The 23852-nt window shown below is 47.6% G+C and overlaps 2 protein-coding genes across 5 annotated transcripts in view; both read left to right on the forward strand.

The window, feature by feature from the left end:
* Positions 1–665: 665 nt before the first annotated feature.
* On the forward strand, positions 666–6488 carry stn1 (STN1 subunit of CST complex). The gene is made up of 9 exons (XM_084930162.1): positions 666–924; positions 1641–1736; positions 1870–1947; positions 2181–2354; positions 2596–2707; positions 3372–3522; positions 5052–5174; positions 5249–5321; positions 5614–6488. Exons 1-9 carry the CDS (start codon positions 792–794, stop codon positions 5769–5771), a joined length of 1098 nt encoding a protein of 365 aa, XP_084786288.1. The 5' UTR covers positions 666–791; the 3' UTR covers positions 5772–6488.
* Positions 6489–7670: 1182 nt separating this feature from the next.
* Positions 7671–23852, forward strand: part of sh3pxd2aa (SH3 and PX domains 2Aa) — a 100838-nt gene continuing 84656 nt past the window's right edge. The window contains exons 1-2 of one of the 4 annotated variants that reach the window (XM_084930158.1): positions 7671–8376; positions 20809–20889. In XM_084930158.1, coding sequence (XP_084786284.1) covers positions 8281–8376; positions 20809–20889 — 177 coding nt within the window. In that variant the 5' untranslated portion in view covers positions 7671–8280. Of the gene's footprint in view, positions 8377–14230; positions 15472–20808; positions 20890–23852 lie in introns of those variants that run through there. The other 3 variants (XM_084930157.1, XM_084930156.1, XM_084930159.1) reach the window with 3 other exon arrangements.

Consider the following 23852-nt stretch of genomic DNA (forward strand, 5'->3'; position numbering starts at 1 on the left):
AAGGTCACGTGACCGAAAAACCGCTATTTCTAGGATTCTAGACGCGAAATAATCGAAAATGAATAACACTCTACGGATTGGATGAATTTCGTAGGGTTAGCACTTTTTTCTGTCAGCGTTCTTTTATATGAGGAGTTTGGACATTTTATTTTGTTTTTAGATTGTGTTTATATCTTCTCGTACAGTTTAAAAAAAGAAATGAAAATAATATTTATATTAGGGACTTTTCAGCACCTTGTTCCACTTTACGGCATTCGCCATTTTGCTTTCAGGCATGAAGCGAACAGCCGCGGAAAATCAGTAACAACGTACGCCCGAAACAGTCGAGTTCACCCACCACAACCAGATAACTGTTAACGGACACACGATCGTGTCTGTTGTGATTGAACTTCACTGATAATGCCTGATTGTTTTTTAATTTGGCTGCCATCAAGGTAGTGTGTCCTGTCGTAAATCCTGACTTTGTGGGCAAAATCTTCTTCTTTGTAAGAAAAAGGGAAACGCGTGTTGTTTTACTGTATTTTGAATGCATTGGAAAATAAAATTTGTGAAACCTGAAATAAAACCTGGATTTTATCTTCTGGGTGAAACTGCACATTAAGTTCGGTCCACTTTTATTCATCGTGAGCGCCCTCTGCTGCGCCTCCGGATGAACTACAGGTATATCTACCGTGGGATTAACAGGAAGTGACGCCATTGAAACCAGCTAACTTTGTCCTGGAGACGGTTTGTGTGGCTGGCTGGAAACCAGTGAAAGCAGGTAAACCATCAGTGTTTGATCCCAGGATGAAATGCAGACAGCTGCGATGGATCCAGCGGAAGAGCCTCCGTCGATGTTGTGGGGACTGGATCCGGTGTTTTCTGCCTTCGCTCGGCTGTATATCAGAGACATCCTGGAGATGACGGAGTCCACCCAGGTACCAGGTAACAAACTGGACCTGTACCTCACCTTTTACTTGGTCGTCACTCCTGAAGCTCTAATTTGAAATTAGATTTTGTTAAAGCTCCTGTTAGCCTGCACCACGCATTGTGCAGAGTTTTATATTTATTTAGCTCCTTTATTTTTATTTTAGCATTTATTGTAGTTATTTATACCGTTTTAAATCCTCCGTTATTTCATTTAAACTACACCACCTGATGGTGTGCCAGGTGTGATGTGTTGTAGTTCCTGTCAGCGCATAAATGTAAACCCTGCAGGGGTGATGGAGTGGACCAGGTGCCCGAGCTCAGAGGTCCACGGGGTCAGGCCCCATGTGATGACGTGCAAAAACACAACAAAGAAACGCAAACATTTGCAAAGTTGTGCCAAATAAATCTGTGATATCCAGACTCGTATCACAAAGTTTTTACTGTCTGGATGTATTTTAGAAACCATAGTCTGTAAATCAAAGGAGGACATAAACCATTAAACACAGCAGCCATATCACTGGTCATGTAATTGCATTAAAATAGTTCAACAGTACAATCCTGGTCCAGAGGACCAGTTAGGTCAGGTGAAGTCTAGCTAGACTGGACAATCAGGAGCAGCTTCGCTTCAGTGTCTTGCTCAGAGACACTTCAGCACGTGGAGAGGAGGACACGCTGCTCTCTCACTGGAGCCACACATTCACCTTTAATTATCTGTTGTTTTCCACTCAAAGGGATTTACTTCTACAACCTGCACCCGATCTCCAAAGTCGATGTGCTGGGAACGGTGGTCTACAAGAGGGAGAGGGAAGACTTCTTCTGCTATGGAGGTGCTCTTCATCGCTCACTCCCATTGTGGAGTTGTGCTCATCACTGCTGTAGTCGTGAGACCTCACGATTGTATTCTGGTCACATGTGCTCTGTTTTTGTCTCCGCCCACGCTCTGCTGCTGCGTGCTCACAGTGGATGATGGTACGGGCGTTATAAACTGCCTGTGCTGGAAAAGTGACGTCCTGAAAGAGGAGCGGGAGCCGAGCAAGTGTGAGTTCATGTTTGTATCTCAGTGTTAGCCTGGCGTTGCTTTCAGTTTGTTCAGTAAAATGAAGCGCTCTGCCGCCTGCAGACATGTCCTTGTTTCTGATTGGTCGGTTGCTGCGTGCTCGTAGATCAGGAAGCCCCGGGCTGACTTATCGACTCCATAACCTCCTTTGTCAGCCTGGTGATGCTTCAGATGCAGAATCGATACAGAGCGAGTGTCCTTGTGTGATCTGCAGCAGGGGCACAACTCGGCGCCGCGGCTCAGGGAGGCTTCGACCCGGTGGCGGAGCTGCAGAAGCTGAGACGAGCCCAGCGGACGCGCTGCCGCCTGGAGATCGGAGAGCTGCTCCGAGTCAGGGGACCGGTGAAGACGTCGAGGCAGCAGAGGGAAATCAAGGCCTCCACCTACTGTGAGCGGAGACGGCTTCATCCGCACACACTCTCATAACCACCATCTCTGCACTGCAACACCGACTGTCTGCAGCTGTTTAGCCTGTTAGCCCACAGTCCTCCACAAATAACACAAAGAACAACAAACAGAGCGACACATGCGCTAGAAACACACACACACACAGAAGCACACTCACAGTGAATATTTGGATGTGGGCAGGCTCCGCCTCCGTCCTCACCCGTGTGCTTGTGCGTCCTCAGATAAAGTGAGCGACTCGGTGATGGCGGTGCAGATTTCCTGGATGATGGAGGCTCCTCAGCTCTACAGACAGTGTTACGACAAAGCGCCTCAGCTGGAGCCCGACGCGGCGGGGTACGAACGTCCACCCAACACACCCGAGAGTCAACATTCAACCCTAAACACACACACACACACATCCAGTAGCTGAGTCCACAACAATAAACCACGTCTGACCCAGGATCAGCTCTTCTTTTAAAAACAAGAACTTCAGTATATTTAATGAAGCCATTAAAAGTTTTATCTTCACACTCTGAGTGATTTCACAGCTGTGGGGCCAGAGTACACACGAGTGGGTCAACGTTTCACACTGTTATTTTTTTCTCCATAATTACAGGAGATTTCATCATCACATTCTCAGGCTCTGTTTGAAACTGCAGTCTAAACTCCAAGTGTCACAGTCTAAAGCCCAAATCTGTTCAGAGATCAGTGTCACAGGATTTCAGTTGGTCTGCTTTCTGACGATTCGCCGCAGAGAACCTCTGAACGTCCTCGGAAAAAGAGGAGAAGCTAAAATAGATGCAGATGTTTTTTTATTCCCACATCTTGTTGTGCCTTGAAATCCTCGGGCTGTGGTTATTTCAGGCTTACAGTAAACCTGACTTAGGTTTTCAGTGTGTTCTCAGATTTGTTGGCAGGACAGAAGGTGAAAGAGGTTGCAGGCTGCTTACACGTTTGATCAGCTGTTATTTTTTTATTAGAGCAGCTCGAAGGGTCACGACGAACATCTGTCTTTCAGAGACTCGGCTGTCAGCTCCCTCAGCAGGGCAACAAAGATCTTGAAAGACTTTTTAAAGCAGAAGTCGGTGAGCAGGTTCAGACCCTACGATGTCCAGGACCTCCTGCAGCCTCTGATCTCCAGCCCGCCTCAGGCAGCATCCGCTGACCAGGTATGAACTGGGAGGGGACGTGGAACCAGTCGTCACACCTCGAAGCCTCCTTTTGAAATACTGAAATAAACACCAGGATTTGATACTTTGCAGCAAAGTAAAACTGATTCTTCTGACATCACATTTTAAGATCTCAGAACATGGTGTGCTGCATGCTGATACCAGTGTTAGCATGCTAGCTAGCAAAGATGTGAAGATGTGAAAGCACACCATCAAACGGCGCGTGCGTGAGGCGCGTGTATGTTTGATATTTTCCCCAGAGAGTGTTTCTGATCTGGCACAGAAGGAAGCTGAAGCCTGACATGTTAGCACTGGTTAGTGTTAAAGCCTAGAGCAGGAGTCGGCAACCTTTCTGAGGATGAGTGCATCTAAAATTCCCTCAGAAGTCAGTGTGCCATATGACTGCATTAGCAATACATTTAGTAACGCTCTATATTAACAGTTACACACTAGATAGAACAACTTTATAGAATTATATTTGTTTATAGAATTAATAATTCTTTATAGAATTATATTAATACAGAGACACACATGTTAATGTGATCTCTGGTCTCCGAGTGTCCAGCATTCAGAGGCTACCTGAGGACTCATGTGAGAGAAAATCTGCTCACACTGACATGTAGAGCCAAATACTGTCAATAAGGCCTCTGCAATGTTCTGAAGACAGTTAAACGTGTCAGGTAGTGACGTCCAGCAGGTGAACATGCAGCTCCATGAACACGCACAGCTGTGGATTCCAGCAGAGTCGAGCTTTTCAGTTCAATCAGCTGCATTTCGATGTCCTCTGTGTCCAACCAGTTAATGCGAGACAAACCAGCTGCTCATTAAAGCTTCTGGTTTGATCAGAAAAGAAAACATTGGTCCAAACACCTGAAAATCCCAAAAACACATTGTGAATTCTGTCTCGAGTCTACGGATGTATCCGTGTATTTCCGCGGTGCTGATGCTGCGCAGACAGCTCCTGAAACATTTGAAGTGTTGGGATGTGGAAATTTCAACATCGCTTGAAAAAAACCTGCCAGCTAGCAACGTCCCTCTCACCGGTAGGCTAAGTTATTTTTAGTCTGGTAGTTGGGTTGTTAGCTAAGATACCGTCATTAAGAAGCGGCACAACTAATGTGTCTATGTGAGCTAATTTGCGATGTGCACCGCTGGCCCGGCCATTTATTTTTTAATGCACCTTCTCAGATTAATTCACTGTCGTGCCCAGGGCTGGACTGGGACAAAAAATCAGCCCGTGCATTTTGACTAGAGACCGGCCCACCAGGTATTAAAGCCATAAAGCCTTTGAATGAAGACAGATGCTGTTGTGACAGTGATGTACAGTCTTGTTGGTAGACCCCTGGCCTACACTAAACCTCCACCAGTGATTTTAACATGAGTTCCCTGTAGCATTGAAAAGTCTAACTCATGTGGAGGTGAAGTCGGCCTGTAAGCTGAGTGACAAATGTGTTCAGATCTGAAGCAAAATTCCTTCTTTCTTCATTTCATTGGGTTTTTCTGTCTCGTGCTCCTCTGATGCTGATTAGGAGCCTGTCGCGGGTCCGTCTGCGTGCCAGCAGCTCCGTCAGCTCCTGAAGGAGGCTCTGCAGATCCTACAGGACGAGGGTGCCGTGTACCGCAAGGTCAAGTCCCAGGACGAAGTCTATCTCGTAAGAAACTGCAGAGACATTCATCTCTGGGAGCTTTTTGCTGTGCCGTGTGTGACGCTGTTGCTCCTCGTCAGGTGACCGTGCAGGACAAGGATCTGCTCGTGGCCGTCAAAGACATCATCAGGGAGGACTCGAGGAGGGAGAAGTGTGCGTGGACACGCTCAGTGCAGTACAGACACAAACGTTTTGATTAGCGATGCCCTCACAGCTTTTCTGACTCTCCTCAGAGGCACTAATTCTTTTTCAGAGGATGTAATTAAGAAAGAAAGCTTTTACCTGCTTGTCAGAAATCAAATGAGCACAACAATTACACCTGTTGCTCTCTAATCACAGCTCCGTTTTCACTGTGGCACAAACCCTTATCGTACTTTTAGATCTCACTTCTGTGTGTGTCTGTGTGTGTCTGTGTGTGTGCATTCATTTCCTCCTGCGCCTGCAGACGTGGAGAAGGGCTGCCACGTCCTGCACATCCTGTCAGCAGTCAGGCAGCGGTACAGCCTCAATGTGAGCCGCGCCGCTCTGGAGCTCGTCCTCAAGACGCTCGAGTGCAACAGTGACATCATCAGCACCAGCGACAGCCACTACACCGCCATCTGAGGAGCCGCCGCCGCCGGCCCCGAGCATCAGCGCTCGGTGCATAAATCATGTTTAGCTTTTACCCAGCTGCTGTATGAGCGCACAAATGTTAAATATTAAGTTATTAAAGTTTCTAAAAACCATGACAACCACATGTAAACAAACCATCACTGTTGTAAATATATGTTTTTAAATAAATAAGAAACAAAGATGGGCCTCGAGCGTGGCTGAAGTAGCCTGTGGGAGGTTCCCAGGCCAAGTCTCCTGGGCTCCATTCAGCACGTCTGCTCAAGAACATCAGATAAGGTGCCAAGAAGAAGAAACCCCACATAACGTTTCCCCCGTGGCCTCCTCATAACATCAGTCCATTACCTCCTTATCAGCCCGGCTCCCCCCACAAGCTTCATTAGTCACAAACGTTCCATCCATGGAAGATAATCACGGAGAAGATGGTGTTTAAAGCAAAACTCGTGGCTTTATTATCGCTAGGAGGAGGCTGGAAACACGTGATGACCATGATTACACTCACCTGCTGCTTCAGGCCTTATTCCAGATTTCTGTCGTTGATGATGGAGAATTGGAAATTGGACAAAGACAGAATTCATAGATGAGTCTTTATCCTACCGTTTTAACTTTGCCACAGCTCACTTAACCCAACTCAGTTTTATATGCAGTACTTTTAAAGATGAGGCTGCCTGCAGTGTGTGAGTAAATTATTAAAGTGAAGCAAACAGTAAAGTAATCGATGTGCTTAACGAGTACTCTTATCTCATTACTTCAAGTACATGTAGATGAAACCTTTGTACTAAATTCGGGACTTCAGATGCAATGCAAAGAGATGTTTAGGCCTTTGTGCAGCATCGTGTCATGTGGAGGTGGAGGTGTGGGCGTCTCTACTTCGACCGCTGTGTGCGCAACCAGGACGGAGATAAGAAGGATGGACGGACAGGCGGACCTCCTGCACGTGAGCCGGAGAATCAGGCCCAGTGTTTCCTGCACCCCACGCCCTCCCTGTGTCACCTTCCTAGAAACACGCCTGACTGAAGTTTGTCTCCTACATTCTTCACTAACTTCCACAGCGGCTCAGAGTTTCAGTTTTTCTGAAACCCTGGAAACATCCCTGTGGCGCCAAAACAGCAAAAACACACAACGGCCTCATTGTCACGGCTCCAGTTCATCATGTGAAAGTGGTGAAGCGCTGCTTTCAGCAGAGATGCGTGTTTTTTCCCACAGACACACAGGTCCTGAAGCCTCCGAGGATTCAAGCACCTGGGGCAGATTTGTGCATTTTGCCTGCTTGGTAATCTAGCCTTATAAATGTAATTAGATTACCACGGAGCAGATGACCCTGCAGCAGGAAACCTGCAGCTTCCAGGCAGCTGCCCAGATGTGCGCCTGCTTACAGCAAAGCCTCAGAGATGAGAGGGTGTTTTTTTTTTTTTTGGTTAAGTGATTTCAAACATTTTGAGGTACTTGAGTGTTTTCAAGGTAAATTATTGTCTTTAAAAGTAATTTATTTATTTCTAAATACACTGAAACTATCATCAGATTGTGAAAAAATCGACTGAACATGCGGTGCGCAAAACTTCTCCGGAAAGCAAACTAGGACCTTGCAGTGCTGTGGTGTAATACCACTTTGTACCACAGGGTGGCGCACAGAGTGAGTCAGAGTAACTTTTATTTAACCAGGTCAGTCTTATTTACACGTGCGGGCTGGGGAAGCGCTTTGAGGAGATGTAGGATGTTACAAAAGTAACATCAAAGGTTAAACAGCAGCACTCATAAGACACGTGGAGCGGCACCACACCGCCCCCTGCTGCTGGGAGTTACAGCTGCAGTTTGCAGAGCGGGATCACAAAAAGCATCTTTAAAGGGTGCTGCTGCGTGCGCAGGGGGGCAGTGTTTAGTCACTAATTGGCTCCTTCATGTGGAGCAGAGGGGCGACCGCTGATTGGTCGCCAGTGAAACATCTGTATCCATACTTCCACTTGCGCGTGTCTCCGGCCAGAAAGCTGCCGCCGCGTGGGACAGTGGTGGTTGTGGTGTTTAGCCTGTGACGTTCCCAGCCGCACGTGCTGCCAGATGTCCACGGCATTCCCGGTTCTCTGAGAGGGGGACGCTCGGGGGTGGCCGTACAGATTTCGGGTTCCGTGTCAGGGCAGCGGGATGGAGGCGCAGCCGGTACCGGCTCGTTCTAGTCTTCAGCCGTGAGGACGCGCGTGAAGCCCCGCCCCCTCCGCCGGCAGCTCCAGGTATGCAGACCGCAGACACAAAGGCAGCCGCCGCACGTCGTTTCCGTTTGTGAGGTGACCGCCCGCCGCCGGCTCAGCCTGTGGAGGCTGCAGGCGAACCCGCTCACGGGCACGCGCTCAGATGGACCGTCGATAAGTTTGGGGTCGGATCGGATGCTGGTTGCGTCACGAGTACGGAGCGCCGAACCGTTAGCCGACACCGGCGATGCGCGCGGTGATTTCTCTGCCGTGATAAGAGTCAGCTGACCGGAGCCCCGCGGCCGCACGCACGCGCCTCCATGCAGAGCCTTTGCAGGGTGAAGATGCAGCTGCGCACCGTGCTGGACGTCAAGGTGGTGGACGTGGAGAAGAGGCGCAGTCCGTCCAAGCACTACGTGAGTCACCTGCACCCCCGCACCTGGTCCCGCTCACGAGTGTGTGTGTGTGTGTGTGTGTGTGTGTGTGTGTGTGTGTGTGTCTGTATCTGTGTGTGTTTGTCTGTTTGTGTGTCTGTGTCTCTGTATGTGTGTGTGTGTGTGTGTATTTGTCTGTGTGTGTGTGTGTGTGTCTGTGTCCCTGTGTGTGTGTTTGTGTCCCTGTGTGTGTGTGTTTGTCTGTGTGTGTGTGTGTGTGTGTCTGTGTCCCTGTGTGTGTGTTTGTGTCCCTGTGTGTGTGTATTTGTCTGTGTGTGTGTGTGTGTGTCTGTGTCCCTGTGTGTGTGTTTGTGTCCCTGTGTGTGTGTATTTGTCTGTGTGTGTGTGTGTGTGTGTCTGTGTCCCTGTGTGTGTGTTTGTGTCCCTGTGTGTGTGTGTTTGTCTGTGTCTCTGTATGTGTGTGTGTCTGTGTGTGTGTCTGTATCTGTGTGTGTTTGTCTGTTTGTGTGTCTGTGTCTCTGTATGTGTGTGTGTGTGTGTCTGTGTCTCTGTATATGTGTGTGTGTGTCTGTCTGTGTGTGTGTGTGTCTGTCTGTGTGTGTGTGTGTGTGTCTGTGTCCCTGTGTGTGTGTGTGTGTGTGTGTGTCCGGCCTGTTCACAGTCACAGTGTGACTCCTAAACGCAGCGTTTAGCCGTCTCTCCGTGCGGCCTGGCTGCTGGGGGAGAACAGCCGCTAAGCTCGGCTCGAGTTGCTGCTATCAGCGAAGGAGGCGCCGGAGCTGGCGCCGGAGCTGGCGCCGGAGCTGGCGCAGCAGCGCTTCAGCACAGAGAGCACGAGCACAGGTGAGCTGTCACACAGCCAGCCTGCTGCCTCTGCTCATCAGCTTCATTGTTATTCTGAGCTCCTGACATGCTTTGGTGCAGTGTGGACACACGGGCATCACTGTGGAGACACTGTACCCACAGTTTACCTTCAGGGGGGAGCTGTGCTCACGAGCTTGACACATTAACGGTAACGAGTCCGTGTTACCTTCCTTTACAGACAGCTGAGCGTTTTCTCTTACTTCTGTCAAGAATCTGTTTCATTCTTGAGGAAACGATGCTCCAGTTACAAGAAGTTTCCTGCAGATGTTCATGTCTCAGCCTGATGACTTCCCTGTGGTGGAAGCCCCAAACCCTGGTGCTCCGTTTGAAGCAGCATTTTCCTTCAGAACTCACAGATGACTTCAAACACACAAGGAAAGGCGAGCAGCGCCTAAACGCTGCAACAGTGAAGATAATACTAATAATACTACAGTAATGTGTCCTCATCGTGTGGGGTTAGGCTGTTGTTGGTTCTTGATGGAGATTTTCTCCATTTAAAGCAATGCAGGCTGTAACATCTAGTCCTTTTACTGAATCAGACTGTTTCTGCAATGTGTCCTTTGCCTGTTTCTGAATCTCTTTTTAATGCATATATTTGTGTTTGTGAAGCACTTTGTAACTCTGGGTTTTGTCACACAAACAGCTGTCAGTATTTATTAGAAGTTACTGTAAGAGTGGCCTGTACAGAGGGTCTCTGCCTCTCAGCCTGTAACAGCTCAATGAATAAGTGGAGGATGATGGTAGATGGATGGGTGGATGTTGGGTGGATGTATTGTGAGATGATGTCCAAGCAGGAGCAGCAGGAGACTTTCAGCACAGGGTAAACATGATAATCTGCTCGCTCCATGTGTCTCACGGCTGTGTTCGAGCAGCTGCTACTAGAACAAAACCAGATTCTGTTTAATGCAAGAGGACGGCGATAAAGTTCCTGCTCACTCTGCTGTGTTTGTGCTGCAAACCTTAAAGCTGTTCTACATCGTTGTGCGTCGTATCCAGGGGTCGGATGGCCTGTCGTAGACTCACAGAGCGGTTCCTTCTTATTTAAAAGGATCTTCTCGCTTTACCTTCTGACTTACACTCATCAGAAAAGTGCAGGAGGTTATTTCGCCTGTCCCAGGACTCCGGCTGCTGTCCCCAAAGCTCCCCCTGAGTTTGTAGGAGTCTGCTCTCACCGAGTGACCGAATGAGTTTCAGGTGATGTTCGGTGAGCTGTTATTGTCTGTAATCTCAAGTGTAAAGAGCAGAGCGCGTCCTTGCTGACAGGCCATTCGACGTGTCGGACATCGCAGCCGTGACAAAATCTCGTACGGCCGTCACTATCGGCTCCGTCTGGAGAAGAAGCTCGGGGGCATTTTTAACCAGGAAGCTGAAGTTTAAGTTGATGTCAAATCATGAGAGGATAAATTCTGTACATTAAGTCTCTTCTTTGTTTAAAAGCTTGTGCCAAGGTGAGATGACCCTGCTCCGCACTGAGCATGTGCAGAGCAGGTTTGTGCACAGTGGCTTGATTTTATTCGTGTGAAAGCCAGATCGGTTCATCCTCGATAACCTGTAATAATCCTTTTTGCAGTCATGTGCTTGCTGAAGAAAAAAAGCCAGTTGCTGTTAATGTTGTATTTAATCTCTTAAAGGCCTCGTTGCATTAAACCTCTTTCCTGTAGGAATCTCGGTCACTTTATTTCTTTCTTTCTGGACCAAGCGAACCCTCGTGACAGGCTCCAGTGGTTATTATTACTTTCCTGAAGCTCACCTCCTGTGGCCTCGCTCATCAATACCACACTTGTTATAAGCGTGACAGCGAGAGTTTGTACCGGAGCTCTGCACCTCACATCCCCGCTTCAGATCCTATTTCGAGCTCATAAACAAGTCAAAATAAATGACCACCATGAAAGGAACACGATCTTGCTCATATGCAATTACATTCCTGCAGGCCCTTAGGCTCAGTGATATGTGGACACAATTAGCGCACTTATTCTCCTCAGTGTGCCGGGACACAACGAACCTGCTGCAGAAAACGAAGGAAGATAAAAACCTTGTTTTCAATCATTTAAGGTCTGTTTAGGAGCACGTGACACGTCCAGCGTCACAGCACAGTCCAGCCACACAATTCTGCAGTGCACACAGACTGTAAATAAAAGATGCAACTGCCTCAATGTCACCAGTTGGCTGCCACCGTCTTAGCTTTCTGAAAACCAGGAGTGATCATATTTGGAGATGGGGCTGGAGTGCTAAGTTAGTACTAATGCTAGCTAAGCTAGGGCTAGCTAGGGTTAGCACGGTGCAGAGAGCTAGAAGATGGCAGTGAGACCTGCTGTGATGGTTTGGAGACAATGGAAGATATTCAGATGTTTACTGGGAGTGAGCAGCATGGACAGGGTTAGAGATCAGTCCATCAGAGTGACTCTGGGTGGATATACTGGACAGAGGACGATGAAGAAGGAGCTGCCAGGCAGGAGGAAAAGAGGAAGACCTCAGAGGAGATTCGTGGGCTGTTGTGACTGAGGAGGACAGTAGGGATGGAGGGACGAGCGATGGCTCTGCTGTGGTGACCCAAAAGAAGACGACCACCCTGTGTGGAGCCATCCGTTGGACCTGATTGGAGCGTTTTGGTTACTTTTACCTGCAGTGACACTTCAGTCAAAGCAGCCACATCTCCTCATATGGATGAGTTTTAAAAACACACAAAATATTCCTTTACTTCTGTTCTGTTGGGATAAAGGCAGGAAAACCAGGTGGTGCAGATCCTTCCGGATGTAGTCAGCTGTCACTGCACCAGCTCTTTGCTCTGTCCTGCCTTATCCACTAATACATTAAACATAGAAGTGACAGATTAAGAAGCAGGGATGGAAACCACTATCTTAGCTTAGTTTAAGATATTAGGATGATAAAAGTCACCGTCTCCTGTGTCCCGCTGCTTTTGGACGGAGCTCGGCTGGCCGGTTGCTCCTGTCTGCAGTGTTTGTGCTCATTAGCATAAAAATAACTGGAGCTAAGCTGATCTCTGTGCGCCTCCAGCTCCATACTTAATACACAGACAGGAGATCAGTCTTCTAAGCTCGCTCTCAGCAGGAAAGCGAATAAATGCACTCCTCAGAATGTCAAATTATTCCTCAAAAACACACACGGAAAGCAAATAATTATTCTTAGCAGGCTAATTGAAAACACACCCACAGGCAGGTGCTCGGAGACACTGAATTAATGGTCTACTGTTGATAATATAGACAGTTTCAGTGCAGCGCGGGCTCTTTCTCCCTTAGAGTGGATTAGTCGTGTAACACGAGCTTCCCAAATCGGTCCTGCTCTATAGGAAGGCTTGCTGAGCGCTATCCAGGCCACTCGTATGTACAGTGAAGGCGTAAGAGGAGCTTCTTCTCAGAGCCGTACTGTGTTTGGAGCTCCACGGTCTCAGCGGGCTAGTCTGTGGCCTAGTTTCCCTAGCTACCCGGTCTCAAGGGACGAGGCGAGTCACTGTGAGAAGAGAAAAGTGGGAGGCGGGGCGAGAGGGAAGCGGAGAAGACGAGAGGAAGACACAATCTGTGGCAAACACTGAATCCCATTTGTAATGTTTGTGAAACCAGCTGGAAATGCTTATCCTGTGGGAGGGGAGGGGGGGATTACAGCCCGGCTTTTGTCAGAGGGAAAACTGGACCGCTGAGTCGCAAACACGAATCAAACACACACTTTTTTTAAAGGGTTTGTGTACTTGCAGCAGGAGGAGGAGGAGGTGATAAAAGAGAAAGCAGGCCGGGCACGGCCATGTTTACTTTAAGCTTCTGTTTCCCTACAAGTCCCAGTCCCATAACGTTTCATTTTCCAGAGACTCCTGCGCTGCGCCGAGGCCCAGGCTGGAAGACGCTGTTATTTGGCGCCGTAAAACATCTCTTCAGAGGGCCGTCCACACTCACATGTTTATTGGCCTATCAAACACAGGCTGATATCTCAGTAAAAAGAGCGCCTTTTTTCCAGACTCGCCTCTAACTGGGAAGACGACGGTTTACGAGGCCGCCTGCTTTTTGTTTGGGAGAGGTTGATGAGCAGCGGGCGGCGGCTGGTGTCAGTGCGTTTGAGGCGGGCGCCGTCATGCTGTGCTGATATCACCAGGACCTCGGGGTCGTTTTCGTGCGTTTGATGATCGAGGAAAGTTTGCCTCGTGCGGAACGATGACTGCGTTTTTGGTGAAGGCACATGTGTGAACACCTCCTGGCTTTCTTCTGAGCAGCTTGGCTCTCGATGACGTCATAACTGGAGATGATGAGAGATGGCGTGCGTGTGGACATCATGTGTGGCCTGCACGGTGCTGGCTTTGGTTTTGTTGTTTGGGAAACGGTTCGATCTTATGTGAGCGAGCAGGCGGAGGGAGATGGAGTTGGCTTGCAGCTCTTTTCATGAGATCAACAGATAGTCAGGGAAATTGGTTAAAACATTATTAGAATTAGACCGGCTTGATCAGCGTGACAAGATGCTGCTTCTCTCCCAAAGCACAAGGATGATTTACGAGGAATATTTGAGCGCAATCAGCTACAATACAGCAGCAGTTAGACTCAGTCACACGAATACGTCAGTTTAAACAGTTAATCCAGTGACTTAGACTGTTGCTGTAGCTGGCAGTTGGAAGATAAACTCCCATCAGTTTGGTTTCCAGAGGCAGCGGTTAGCAGCTATCAGCAGGAAGCTGCAGACAAAGCCAACAGACATCACCTGTCAGATTAAAGCGCAGGTGTGCTGGTAGTCTGACGTGCACATCACTGGGAATCACTACTGTGATTGGCCTGTTCAGTAACGTTTGGTTCCTCCTCAATTCAGTTTTATTTATACAGCTTCAAATCACAACAACAGTCGCCTCAAGGTGCTTTATATTGTACAGTAGCTCCTACAACAATACATACAGAGAAACCCAACAATCATATGACCCTCTATGAGCAGCACTTTGGCGACAGTGGGAAGGAAAAACTCCCTTTTAACAGGAAGAAACCTCCAGCAGAACCAGGCTCAGGGAGGGGCGGGGCCATCTGCTGCGATTGGTTGGGGTGGGAGAAGGAAGACAGGATAAAGACATGCTGTGTATTTCCTGCTCCTTTTTCTCTGCTGTTTTTGAATTTATCAGGAAGAGAATAACAATCGTCAATATGAGGAAGAATAGTTGTAATACTAACACATATATATCATATAAAACACCAGGACGTGACAGTACTGCACCTGCACAAGCATAAAGGTGAGCAGTGATGTCGGCCTGTTACGTGAGCTCTGCAAAGATTCCCCACAGCAGCTGAAATCAGACGTGCTCCTCACAGGTTACCTTCAGTGACGTCTCAGAAAGCCCAAAGCAGGGAGAGGAGGAACATGATTGGACTCGTGCTGCTCTGTGTCTGTTCTTCGTCTTATGGTTTCCTGTTGATGTGCTGAATCTCTTCAGGCCTCAAATGAAGGCTCGGTGATCTTCCGTGGAAACAGCGGCTCGCTCTGTCCCTGCTTTTAGTTTGACCTCACGTGGCTCTGCCCGTCAGTGCTGCACAGGTTATGAAGTCTTTGTGACCAGCGCGTCTGTAACTTGTGTTGTGGCTCTGTCAGCCGTCTAACGTTGCTCTGGGTTTCTCACAGTGCCGATGTTCAGACTCAGACCAGCTAAAATTCAATAACTGGGAATCCGCCGCGCAGGGCCCGCCTTTGAAGCGGCGTTGGCAGAGTGATTTATTTGAGTGCACGACCTTGTCTGCTTTTTCACTTCGCTGGAATCTAATAGGGTATAACTTGAGAATTGTTCGGCTCGCTGACAGTTTCGAAGCATCGCTGCGGCGTCCTGCTGCGTGGCTGCTAAAGGCCACAGCTTTGGCTGCGGGAACAAAAACTGCATCTGTGGAGGGGTTTCCAGAGACCCCCGCCGACGCTCGAGAATGAGCTTGTCCTACAGTTTGCGTCGCTGCTTTGACATTTTTGTCAGCAAACAGCTTTAAAGCTTTACCGTCAGTTGCTAACCTCTCGGGCTGAACCCAAAGACTAACTGACCCTATTAGACTCGAGTATATTTAGACCAGCTCCATGTGGAAAGACTTGAATTTTTCCAGCTCGATTTTTTTCTTTGATGGTCTGAAAGTATGCCGTCCGCCTGTTTTATAAGTTCCTTTAAATATAGTTTAGGCGGGGTTCAGCGCATTTAGTGGCTGGGCCCACATTCAGGGCCCCACCAAGAGCTCGGCTCCTTTGCCTTCTTCTCCTGGAAACGGCGAGGCTGGGTCCTGGCTCTTCTCCGACGCTGTAAGTTTTGTTTTTGTGTTTTTATACGTTCTCCATGATCTGCGATTGTCGATGAATTATTTTAACGTCCTGGTAATTAGAGGAGCGCTCTACAGAGGCGAGGCAGGGGGAAATAAAGCGAGCTGTAAGCTCGGCATGAATATTCATAACCGGTTCAGATGAACACGATGAAATAATCAGAGGTCCAATTTGTTCAGTCGTAAGAACTCGTGTTTCTGTCGTTGCTTCAGAGCATGAATAAAACTTTTGTTTTCAAGCAGCTCTTCCTCTGTGGGATTAGCAGATGTGTGAGTGCTTTTCTTCCTATCTGGGACATGCTTCCCTCCCGGGCCTTGTTTTTTGGGAGTTTTTTCCCCACGTTTTTGTTTACGCTCTTTATGAATCTTTTTTTCTGACTGGTTTGAAGGACGAACACGTCAGTGCTGTGGCGCCTGAAGAGAAGCTTCTATTCTTACATATATATCTTATGTATTTCTCCTATTCTGTAGCAGCTGTTTCTCACGTCATTCTCATCTCATTGTTTCCTAATCTCGTGGTTTTAGCGTCAAACTCCTTCCTGTTTCCAGATGCAGGCCTGGTTATTCTCAGCTCACTGTTAGAAACCCCGAGATCACGCAGATGTTTTAATGTGCCACCTCACACAAATCTCAGCCTCGGTTTTGGCCTTGCAGCAATGCCTGGTCCTGACGTGCCTGCTGTGCAGCAATCGCAGCTTTTTAGCTCACTGCCTGTGGTGATGAAAAATATATGCGAGTTAATTTGGAGATTTGCATTTATTTAACAGGCAGACAGATTATTTCCTAACTGACATTTGAGTGAGTCAATCAAACAGTTGATTCGGGGCATTTATGCTCTCACGACTGGGCGGGCTTGAGCTCTGAGTCATCTCAGCTCGCCTTATTTTAGTTGCACGAGTGTCTGGAAAATGCAGCTACCATGTAAGATGCAAACAGAAATGATACAAATGTAATTAGCAGCCAATCAGACGATGTCTAGTGCTAGATTTATCCTGAGAGGCGGCAGCGGCGGGGCCGAGCGTGTGCAGTTTATTTCAGGGAGTGGGAGGGCGTTTGGTTAAAGCGTGATATTTTGGGCTCGAGCAGACCCGGGACCTCGTCGGTTGTGTTTTTCACTGTGGTTGCCATCACATACCCATCTGCTTCTGGGGTTTGGATCCTTTCACTGAGTCCACATCCTCCCGCCTGGCTCACGTCTTACACTTAAGCTCAGCACGGATTTTCATCCGAGTCGAATTAAGTGGTCCAGATGCATGATGGGAGGATGATAGTCTGGCATGCCATTAAGGTCAGAGGAGTTTATAGAGCACTCATTTACACACAGCCACTTGGTAAAATTGCACTGCTACGTGCTGTTAGATCCAAGTCTGTGTTGGCTGATTCATGTCGAAGTACTGCTGCAGAGACACGACAAAGACTCGCTTTACGCACGCAGTTTGCTCCCACCCTCGATCACCCTCGTCACATGGTTCTGTCTGACATCAGCGTGACATCAGCGTGACATCAGCATGACATCAGCGTGACATCAGGATGACATCAGCATGCCAGCGCTGCAGTTTTAAACTCTGGAAACAGAGAAAAGTCCAAACTCTATCATGAGCTGTTTTTCTAGGACTTACCTGACCGGATGTCAGCCCATCTTTAACCTCCACACTACAGCCTGACAAGCCCGTCGGCGTGACATCGACCTGCACTGATGGAGGACAGGGCAGCTTCCTTACTTAACCCACTCAACAGTGGGAATGCGTCCACAGCAGACCGTGTCCAGCTGTGTCCTACATATTAGACAGTTGTGGAAAACATCCCCAAATTATGCAAAGTTCATGGGAAAAATGTCTTTTGTAGCCCAGAGGAACGTGTAACTCTTTATTTTCCTGGAAGTAATTTGAGTTAGAAAAGGTCGTGGAGGAATCGCATTTCAACTTAATTAAACTTAAACCTTTCAGTACGTCTGGAATCAGATTTGAGTTTGTAGAAACGCTCGCTGGCCACTTCATTAATGGCAACGACTTCATGTCTTTAGGCGTGTAGGTCGAGCTGACCTGCTGAAGATCAAACAGAAAGTCAGAATGGAGAAAAAAACGACTGATCAGTAACTCAAATGACTGCTAGTTTCAGCTACGGTATCTCTGAACAGCACAGCAGATAAGAACAGGAAACTGAGGCCAAGCTTCACGCAGACTCCTCTAAATCAAAAACCTTTGCCTGGTCTGATGAGTCTCAAAATTTAAAGACGGGAGGGTCAGAATTTGGAGTAAACCACATGAAAGTATGGATCCATCCTGCCTGGGATCAGCGGTTCAGGCTGGTGTAATAGTGTGGGCACACTTTGGGCCCCCTAATCCCAAATGAGGGTCTTTTGAACTCTGGTCAACAACGACAGTCTGAGTGTTGTTTTATGGTCTTTATCATGGCTGTCAACGTGGACCAAAACCTGTCATGGATGAATCTGAGCCACGGGAATGAAGCGATCTTCTTTGGTGACCCCGTCATCCAGGTTCAGCATCGCGTCACTCTGTAGGTAATCATATAGACAGCGATGCCGTAGTTATTTAGACGTTTTTCCATTCAGCGTCTCGTCGTCTTCATCGTGCTGCTCAGCTGTTACTGAGCACAGTGACACTGATGAATCTAACAGTGGTACAGATATTTGAATCGCACCGGCTTAAACACAGTGATGGCACTGGTGTTATAAACTGATGTTTTTAAATAAACTGCTTAAAAATAATCGTCATTAAGCAAAAATAAGCTGTGAGAAGAGCCGGGGGCAGAACCTCCATCCTCCCTCAGGCCAAGTCTGATGTGGGCTGCCAAGAGCACATGTTTGTGTTTCTGCTTCCTTATTTATGATTACATGAAGCTTTGAAGGTGGGACGAGGCCTCGTGTTACCCGAGGACACCTCAACCAGCAGCTGATTTAGTTTCAGAAACTCTTTTCTTTGATATTAAGGAGCAGTAAAACGAGCTCTTTGCTTCTTCTCACAAATGCTTGTTACGCTACAGAAGTCACAGAGACACTTGGATGTTGCTGACTGTGGCTGGAGCCATTTTTGGGACTCAGCATGACCCCGGGAGCACATTTTCACAGCAGTAAATGCCAGAGCTAATCACTGTGGTGACACCCCACCGTGCACGTTTGTCGTGTGACAGTTGCAGCTTCTGCATGCCAGCAGCCGTGTTTGCATGAGAGTGAACGTACCGCGGTGGCTCGCTGCCAGCAGCGGCGAGGCCTTTTAACCCTCCGCCTTTGTTGTGGAAGTTCCTTTGTTCGGGCTGTTGCCCTTCCTGCGTCAACGTCGAGGCTTTTGACTCAACCTCATTCATCTCGCCGCTGCTCTTGAGACTCTTGGCAGGTACAGAGGGTTGGAGTGACGGCATAAGATCAGTCCCAAAAGATGGCATCTGCTGAAACAAAGAGCAGCAATGGCTCACCGGGGAAACGCACACCGCCTCTTTGATGCTATACGTGAGGCAAAGGCAGTTGTTTGCGCTGCGTCTAGGCCACTTTACTCAAATGCTTTGGCTGGGTGACAGTGCTGTTTTACTTGCCAGATGTATGTAGCTTATAAGTACAGCAGCAGCACCACAAGTGAAGTTTGGATCGTCTCAGGCAACAGCAGAGGGAAAAACCTTCATCCTAGATTTGAAACCACGATAAACGTAAAGGTACGTAAAGGTAACGATCATAGTTACGATCGTTACCTTGACTTCAGCAGCTTTAGTTGCCTCAAACCTGCAAGAACTAAAGTCCAGAGACGACGACCACGAGGATGTGGGAGTTCCTCCCACAGCCAAAATACTTTCATTGTCTAAACATAACGAGAACTACAAACGTCGTGATGGGGCAACGACTGGAAACTGAAACTGAACTAAAAAGAAACAAATCAAGTTAACTGGCAACATGTCACATGATCGGGTACAAAAAGAGCATCTTTGAGAATCAGACTGTGCATCTACAAGCTGTGGAAGAGTTTCAGTTTTGAAGAATGAAGACTACCTGATCAGTTACAGGACATAATATCATCAAAACATGACGTCACAGACGTGTCGCTGTCATCGGGTCCAAAATGAGCTCGTTCACTTTAAACATTTGTTGTGTTTAGATCTTAAAGTTATGGCGTTAAAGTCACTTTTAACCACGAAGGTGAACTTTTATGTAAAAATAAGCCTTTTTTCTGTTAAGCAAACATTTGTAATGAAGGTTTGTGTCTGATTTGCTGTCCACTGTATTTCCATCCATTAGGAACCTGAATAAGTGTTCTCAGCATTTCTGTATTTGCATTTAGCGTTTTTCATATTCGGCCTTTAACTGCACAGAACAGGAAGCACTTTGTGCAGCCTTACGTGTTGCTTGGTGAACAGTTGTTTCACATAAATTGCTAATAAACACATTCAGAGATGATTTTAATATTTATTCTCACTTCCTGTCATTTTGGCGGTGGCGTTGTTTTAACATTTTTTCTCGGGGCTGACTAAAACCTCTTTGGGCTGCACCAAAAATTCCTTTATGCGGGAAAAAACGTTGTTTTATTGACTATCTTCGATTGTGCCCACGGCAGCTCGAGCTTGCAGTCTGTTATGTAACAGCTTATCCACTCGAGTAATTTCACATCCAGGTCTTCTCTGAGCGCCTTTATAACAGCGATTGAGAGATCCCACCTGCTCTTAACGTCTCTGATGAAAATTTCCTGGCCTCTGGATCCGTTACCTTGGTTATCTATGTTTCATTAGATTAGAGATGATGGCAGCATCACTTAGCTCCTCTTGACAGATAAATGGACTCTATCTCAATCTTATCAGGCCTCTCAGGGCTGCAGCGTGGCTTCGTCTGGCAGGGTAAAGGCCGCCAGGTCAGTGTGCGAGGAAAAGAGGGATGATGTCACCGTCCATCCTGTGGCTGGATGGCGGTTTTATGACCGTCAGCTACTGTGATGCATCAGTGCTTTAGGCGAACGATTGCGAGTTTGTTTCCAGCAGTGCTGCGAGGACGAGCAGAGCAGCTGGACAGACAGAAACCATCACGAGTACAGTTATTGATGATGTGTTTGCCTTTACCAAGCGTCCCTCTATCACCCCTCAGCCGGGCTGTTGTTGTCCAACCTTGTGCAACTTGAGAAAGAACCTCACACCGTAGGTGCATCTACGTGTGCATCTATGTGTGCATCTATGTGGTGCTTCGTTTCTGTCACGTGCTGCGTTTGTGACTTTCACAGTCCAAGCTTGTGCGCTTTTTTTTCAGGTGGAAGTGTTGAACAAGTCTTCTGGATTTAAGAGATTAAACCAAGCTGCAGTTTTAACTGTGCCTTCTTTGTCTTTGCAGGTGTATCTCATCAATGTCACCTACTCGGACAACACCTCCCACATCATCTACAGAAGATACAGCAAATTCTTTGACCTACAGGTAATCCCCCGTCAGCCTCGCCCCGCTCTGCTGCCCTGTGTGGGCCGTGCTTGGATTGAGGTCCCCGACGCTGCCGCCGCCCGCTGATGTATTCTTCAGCAGGTCGAGCGTGTGAACTTGCAGCATTGTTTTGTATAGATTAATGTGTAAACCTGGCACCCGTTTGCTGCTGCTGCCGTGTCTCTGGCCGTGTTCGCCACACCTCGCCGCCTCAATGAATCGATGTGTGAGTTAGTAATTGGTGGGGGAGCGGGGGAGACGTGGCTCGTATGCCTCAGCCTGCACCTCTCTCTCCTCCCGCTCTTCTTCTTCCTTTCTCGTCTCGTCGCTGGCTTGGCCTCAAAACGTCAGGGAGCTGACAGGCCTTTTTTATGGTACAAGCAAGAAAGCCACATGGAAGTCAAATTTAATGTACCAGGCTTTGCAGTGGCTTGTCGTTAGATGCTACGCGCTGCTCTGATTGGTGGCTTCTTTAAATAGAGCCTCGTACGGAGGAGGCTTTTTTCTGCTTTGCTGTCTTGGCTCAGACGCTTTACTCCCTTGTTTAAAATGTTGTTGCGGTGTCTCTTTGGGACTATTTATTTTGGAATGAGGCAGGAGTGGGAATGAAAACCTTTCCTGTATCTTTCACATGGACTCTTCCATACTGAGAGAATGTTTATGTGCACTCCTTCAGCCCCCTCGCACCTTTGCCCTACTGCAAGCTGATACCATATGTAGAGTGCACCAGGGGTCTACCAATAACTAGTAAATATAACAGAGCCATAGTGTGAGAGTTACAGGGAGCACATCTCAATAGCTCCAGTGTGCTCGTCCAGCAGGGAACGATGTTTCAATCAGCAGAGGAAAAGTCCTTTCTGAAAGGTCCCATTGATGACCAGTGAAAAATGGACCCTCACCCCTACTGCAGCTGATTAGTCCCAAACTGGAATAAAGAGAGAGGTAGAGTAATAAACACAGAACAGTATGAATGCGTCATACACTCAGAAAGAACAAAGTACCTCATTGTAGTGGTTGAACAGCGGCCCTCTGAGGCACTACTTTGTGTAGGTGGACTTATTCACACCTTTGTGGTTTGTACTCGAACCTGTGGTGACAGTTTTTTTGGTTTGGTGACAAAACTAGTTACAGTCTGTGATTAAACCTGCAACTCTAACAGTGAAAATAATATTTATTCAATGTCTTTGTGTATTTTGCCAAACACAGAGATCACAGATTGTGCAAGATGTGGTGCAAATATGCACCTTTTTAAAAATGTGTTCCTTTCTGGTCCTTAAATGTCCACAAATGCCATAAGTAGCCTCAGACGGCACATTTGTTGTACCTGTGGGGACGTGAGTGGACTGTGGATTTATCACAGCTAATTGCTGAAATATCAGAAACAGATTGCATTAATTTCTAGCTTGGCGTCATTCAGCAGTAGATTGGCAGACTGATGGTAGACTGATGGCAGACTGATGGCAGACTGATGGTAGACTGATGGCAGACTGATGGCAGACTGATGGCAGACTGATGGTAGACTGATGGCAGACTGATGGCAGACTGATGGCAGACTGATGGCAGACTGATGGTAGACTGATGGCAGACTGATGGCAGACTGATGGTAGACTGATGGCAGACTGATGGCAGACTGATGGCAGACTGGCTCCTTCTTATGGCAGCATTTATATCAGGTCTTAGTGACAGTGAGAGACGTTTTTCCTATTTTATAAAACAGTTATTAATAATAATTTTGTACTGATGTGGTGTTTGGTGAGTCGCACCTCTAATATTCACCTCGCCTTCTACAACAGCGAGGTCCTCAAATTGCCTGGGAGGAAACTAATGAGCCTTAATGGTTCCCGGATAGCTTTGTACAAAATGACTCCGTCAGCAGCAGCACGATTGATTTTGTTAGGTATGTGAGATGTCACGGGGGCAAAGGTCGTCTAACTCGGTTCCTTCATTGAGTCAAATACAGTCGTGTCAACAGAGTTTGGCTGCTTCTCAGTCAGCTCTGTTGTGAAGAATCTTCTGGTAAATATTTCAAACATTTACCAAATGCCGTCTTTAAATCACACTGCAGTGCATCAGCTCCAGCACGGCTCTCCTTGCCCGGTTTCCTGATGTTTCCATTTCCACGGTGACATTCATGAATAAAACCACCGCTGGCAGCAGTGACAGGCCAGCTTTCTAATCCTCGTCTCTGTCGGTGTTTGCACTCAGAGTGAAGTTCTCCCTGCCCGACTTTGATCTCTCTCGATGGCTTTGATGGAGCTTTTTTGATCTCATTGTTTCCAGTGAGACCTGGAGCCTCTCCTGTCCAAACATTTATCTGCTGCGGGGTCCCCGTTGCTTTTAAGCCGCCTTGCTGTAACCCTAAGGGAGAAAAACACAGACTGGAGCTCTGAAAACTGCCGGAGAGCAGTTTAACCAAATCCTTGGCAAACACCGCTGGGATTCCAAGACAGTTTCCTAGTAATAACCAGACCGGGCTGTGTTCCTGGAAACACTGGCCCCGCTTCCAGGCTGCCATCCAAATGAGAGGGACCACAGATGTTGCTTTGACTGACTTTGTATAGGTTGAGTCACGGAAATAGGCTCTTTATGTTGTGCTGAATGCACGGGCAGTGAAGTTCGCCTGCTTTGATATTAGACACATGAAGAGTGGTTTGAATGTCGCCAAAAACTCTGAGAAAACTGAATCTGAAGTTCACAAATCCTTCGGTTTCAAAGCGCTTCTGTCTGCACAGTGCAGAGAATGTGTTAAGGTAAAAGTAATAGGAGCCATATTCGTGCTATTTTGTGTCCCTCTGTGAAAAAGGAAGTCATTTACGGATAATAGAATGAATATATTAGTGCAAAGTGTTGCCAGAATTGCCCTGGAGGGAACCATTTTTTCTGCACTTTCACTCTGTTAGGAGTGTGTTGGATCCCACACTCTTTAGAGAAAAGGTTGTACCTCCGTCTGCCACCGTCGTCCA

The sequence above is a fragment of the Perissodus microlepis genome, chromosome 6, assembly GCF_051167445.1.
Source record: "Perissodus microlepis isolate ML-2025 ecotype Zambia chromosome 6, ASM5116744v1, whole genome shotgun sequence".
Classification (NCBI taxonomy): Eukaryota; Metazoa; Chordata; class Actinopteri; order Cichliformes; family Cichlidae; genus Perissodus; species Perissodus microlepis.

Excerpts from the sequence above, each read along its gene's own strand:
- stn1 (XM_084930162.1), top strand. The coding sequence starts at position 792 with ATGCAGACAGCTGCGATGGATCCAGCGGAAGAGCCTCCGTCGATGTTG. Across the intron at positions 1,737-1,869 it reads AGACTTCTTCTGCTATGGAG|TGGATGATGGTACGGGCGTT; the intron begins GTGCTCTTCATC and ends GCGTGCTCACAG. Across the intron at positions 2,708-3,371 it reads CTGGAGCCCGACGCGGCGGG|AGACTCGGCTGTCAGCTCCC; the intron begins GTACGAACGTCC and ends TCTGTCTTTCAG.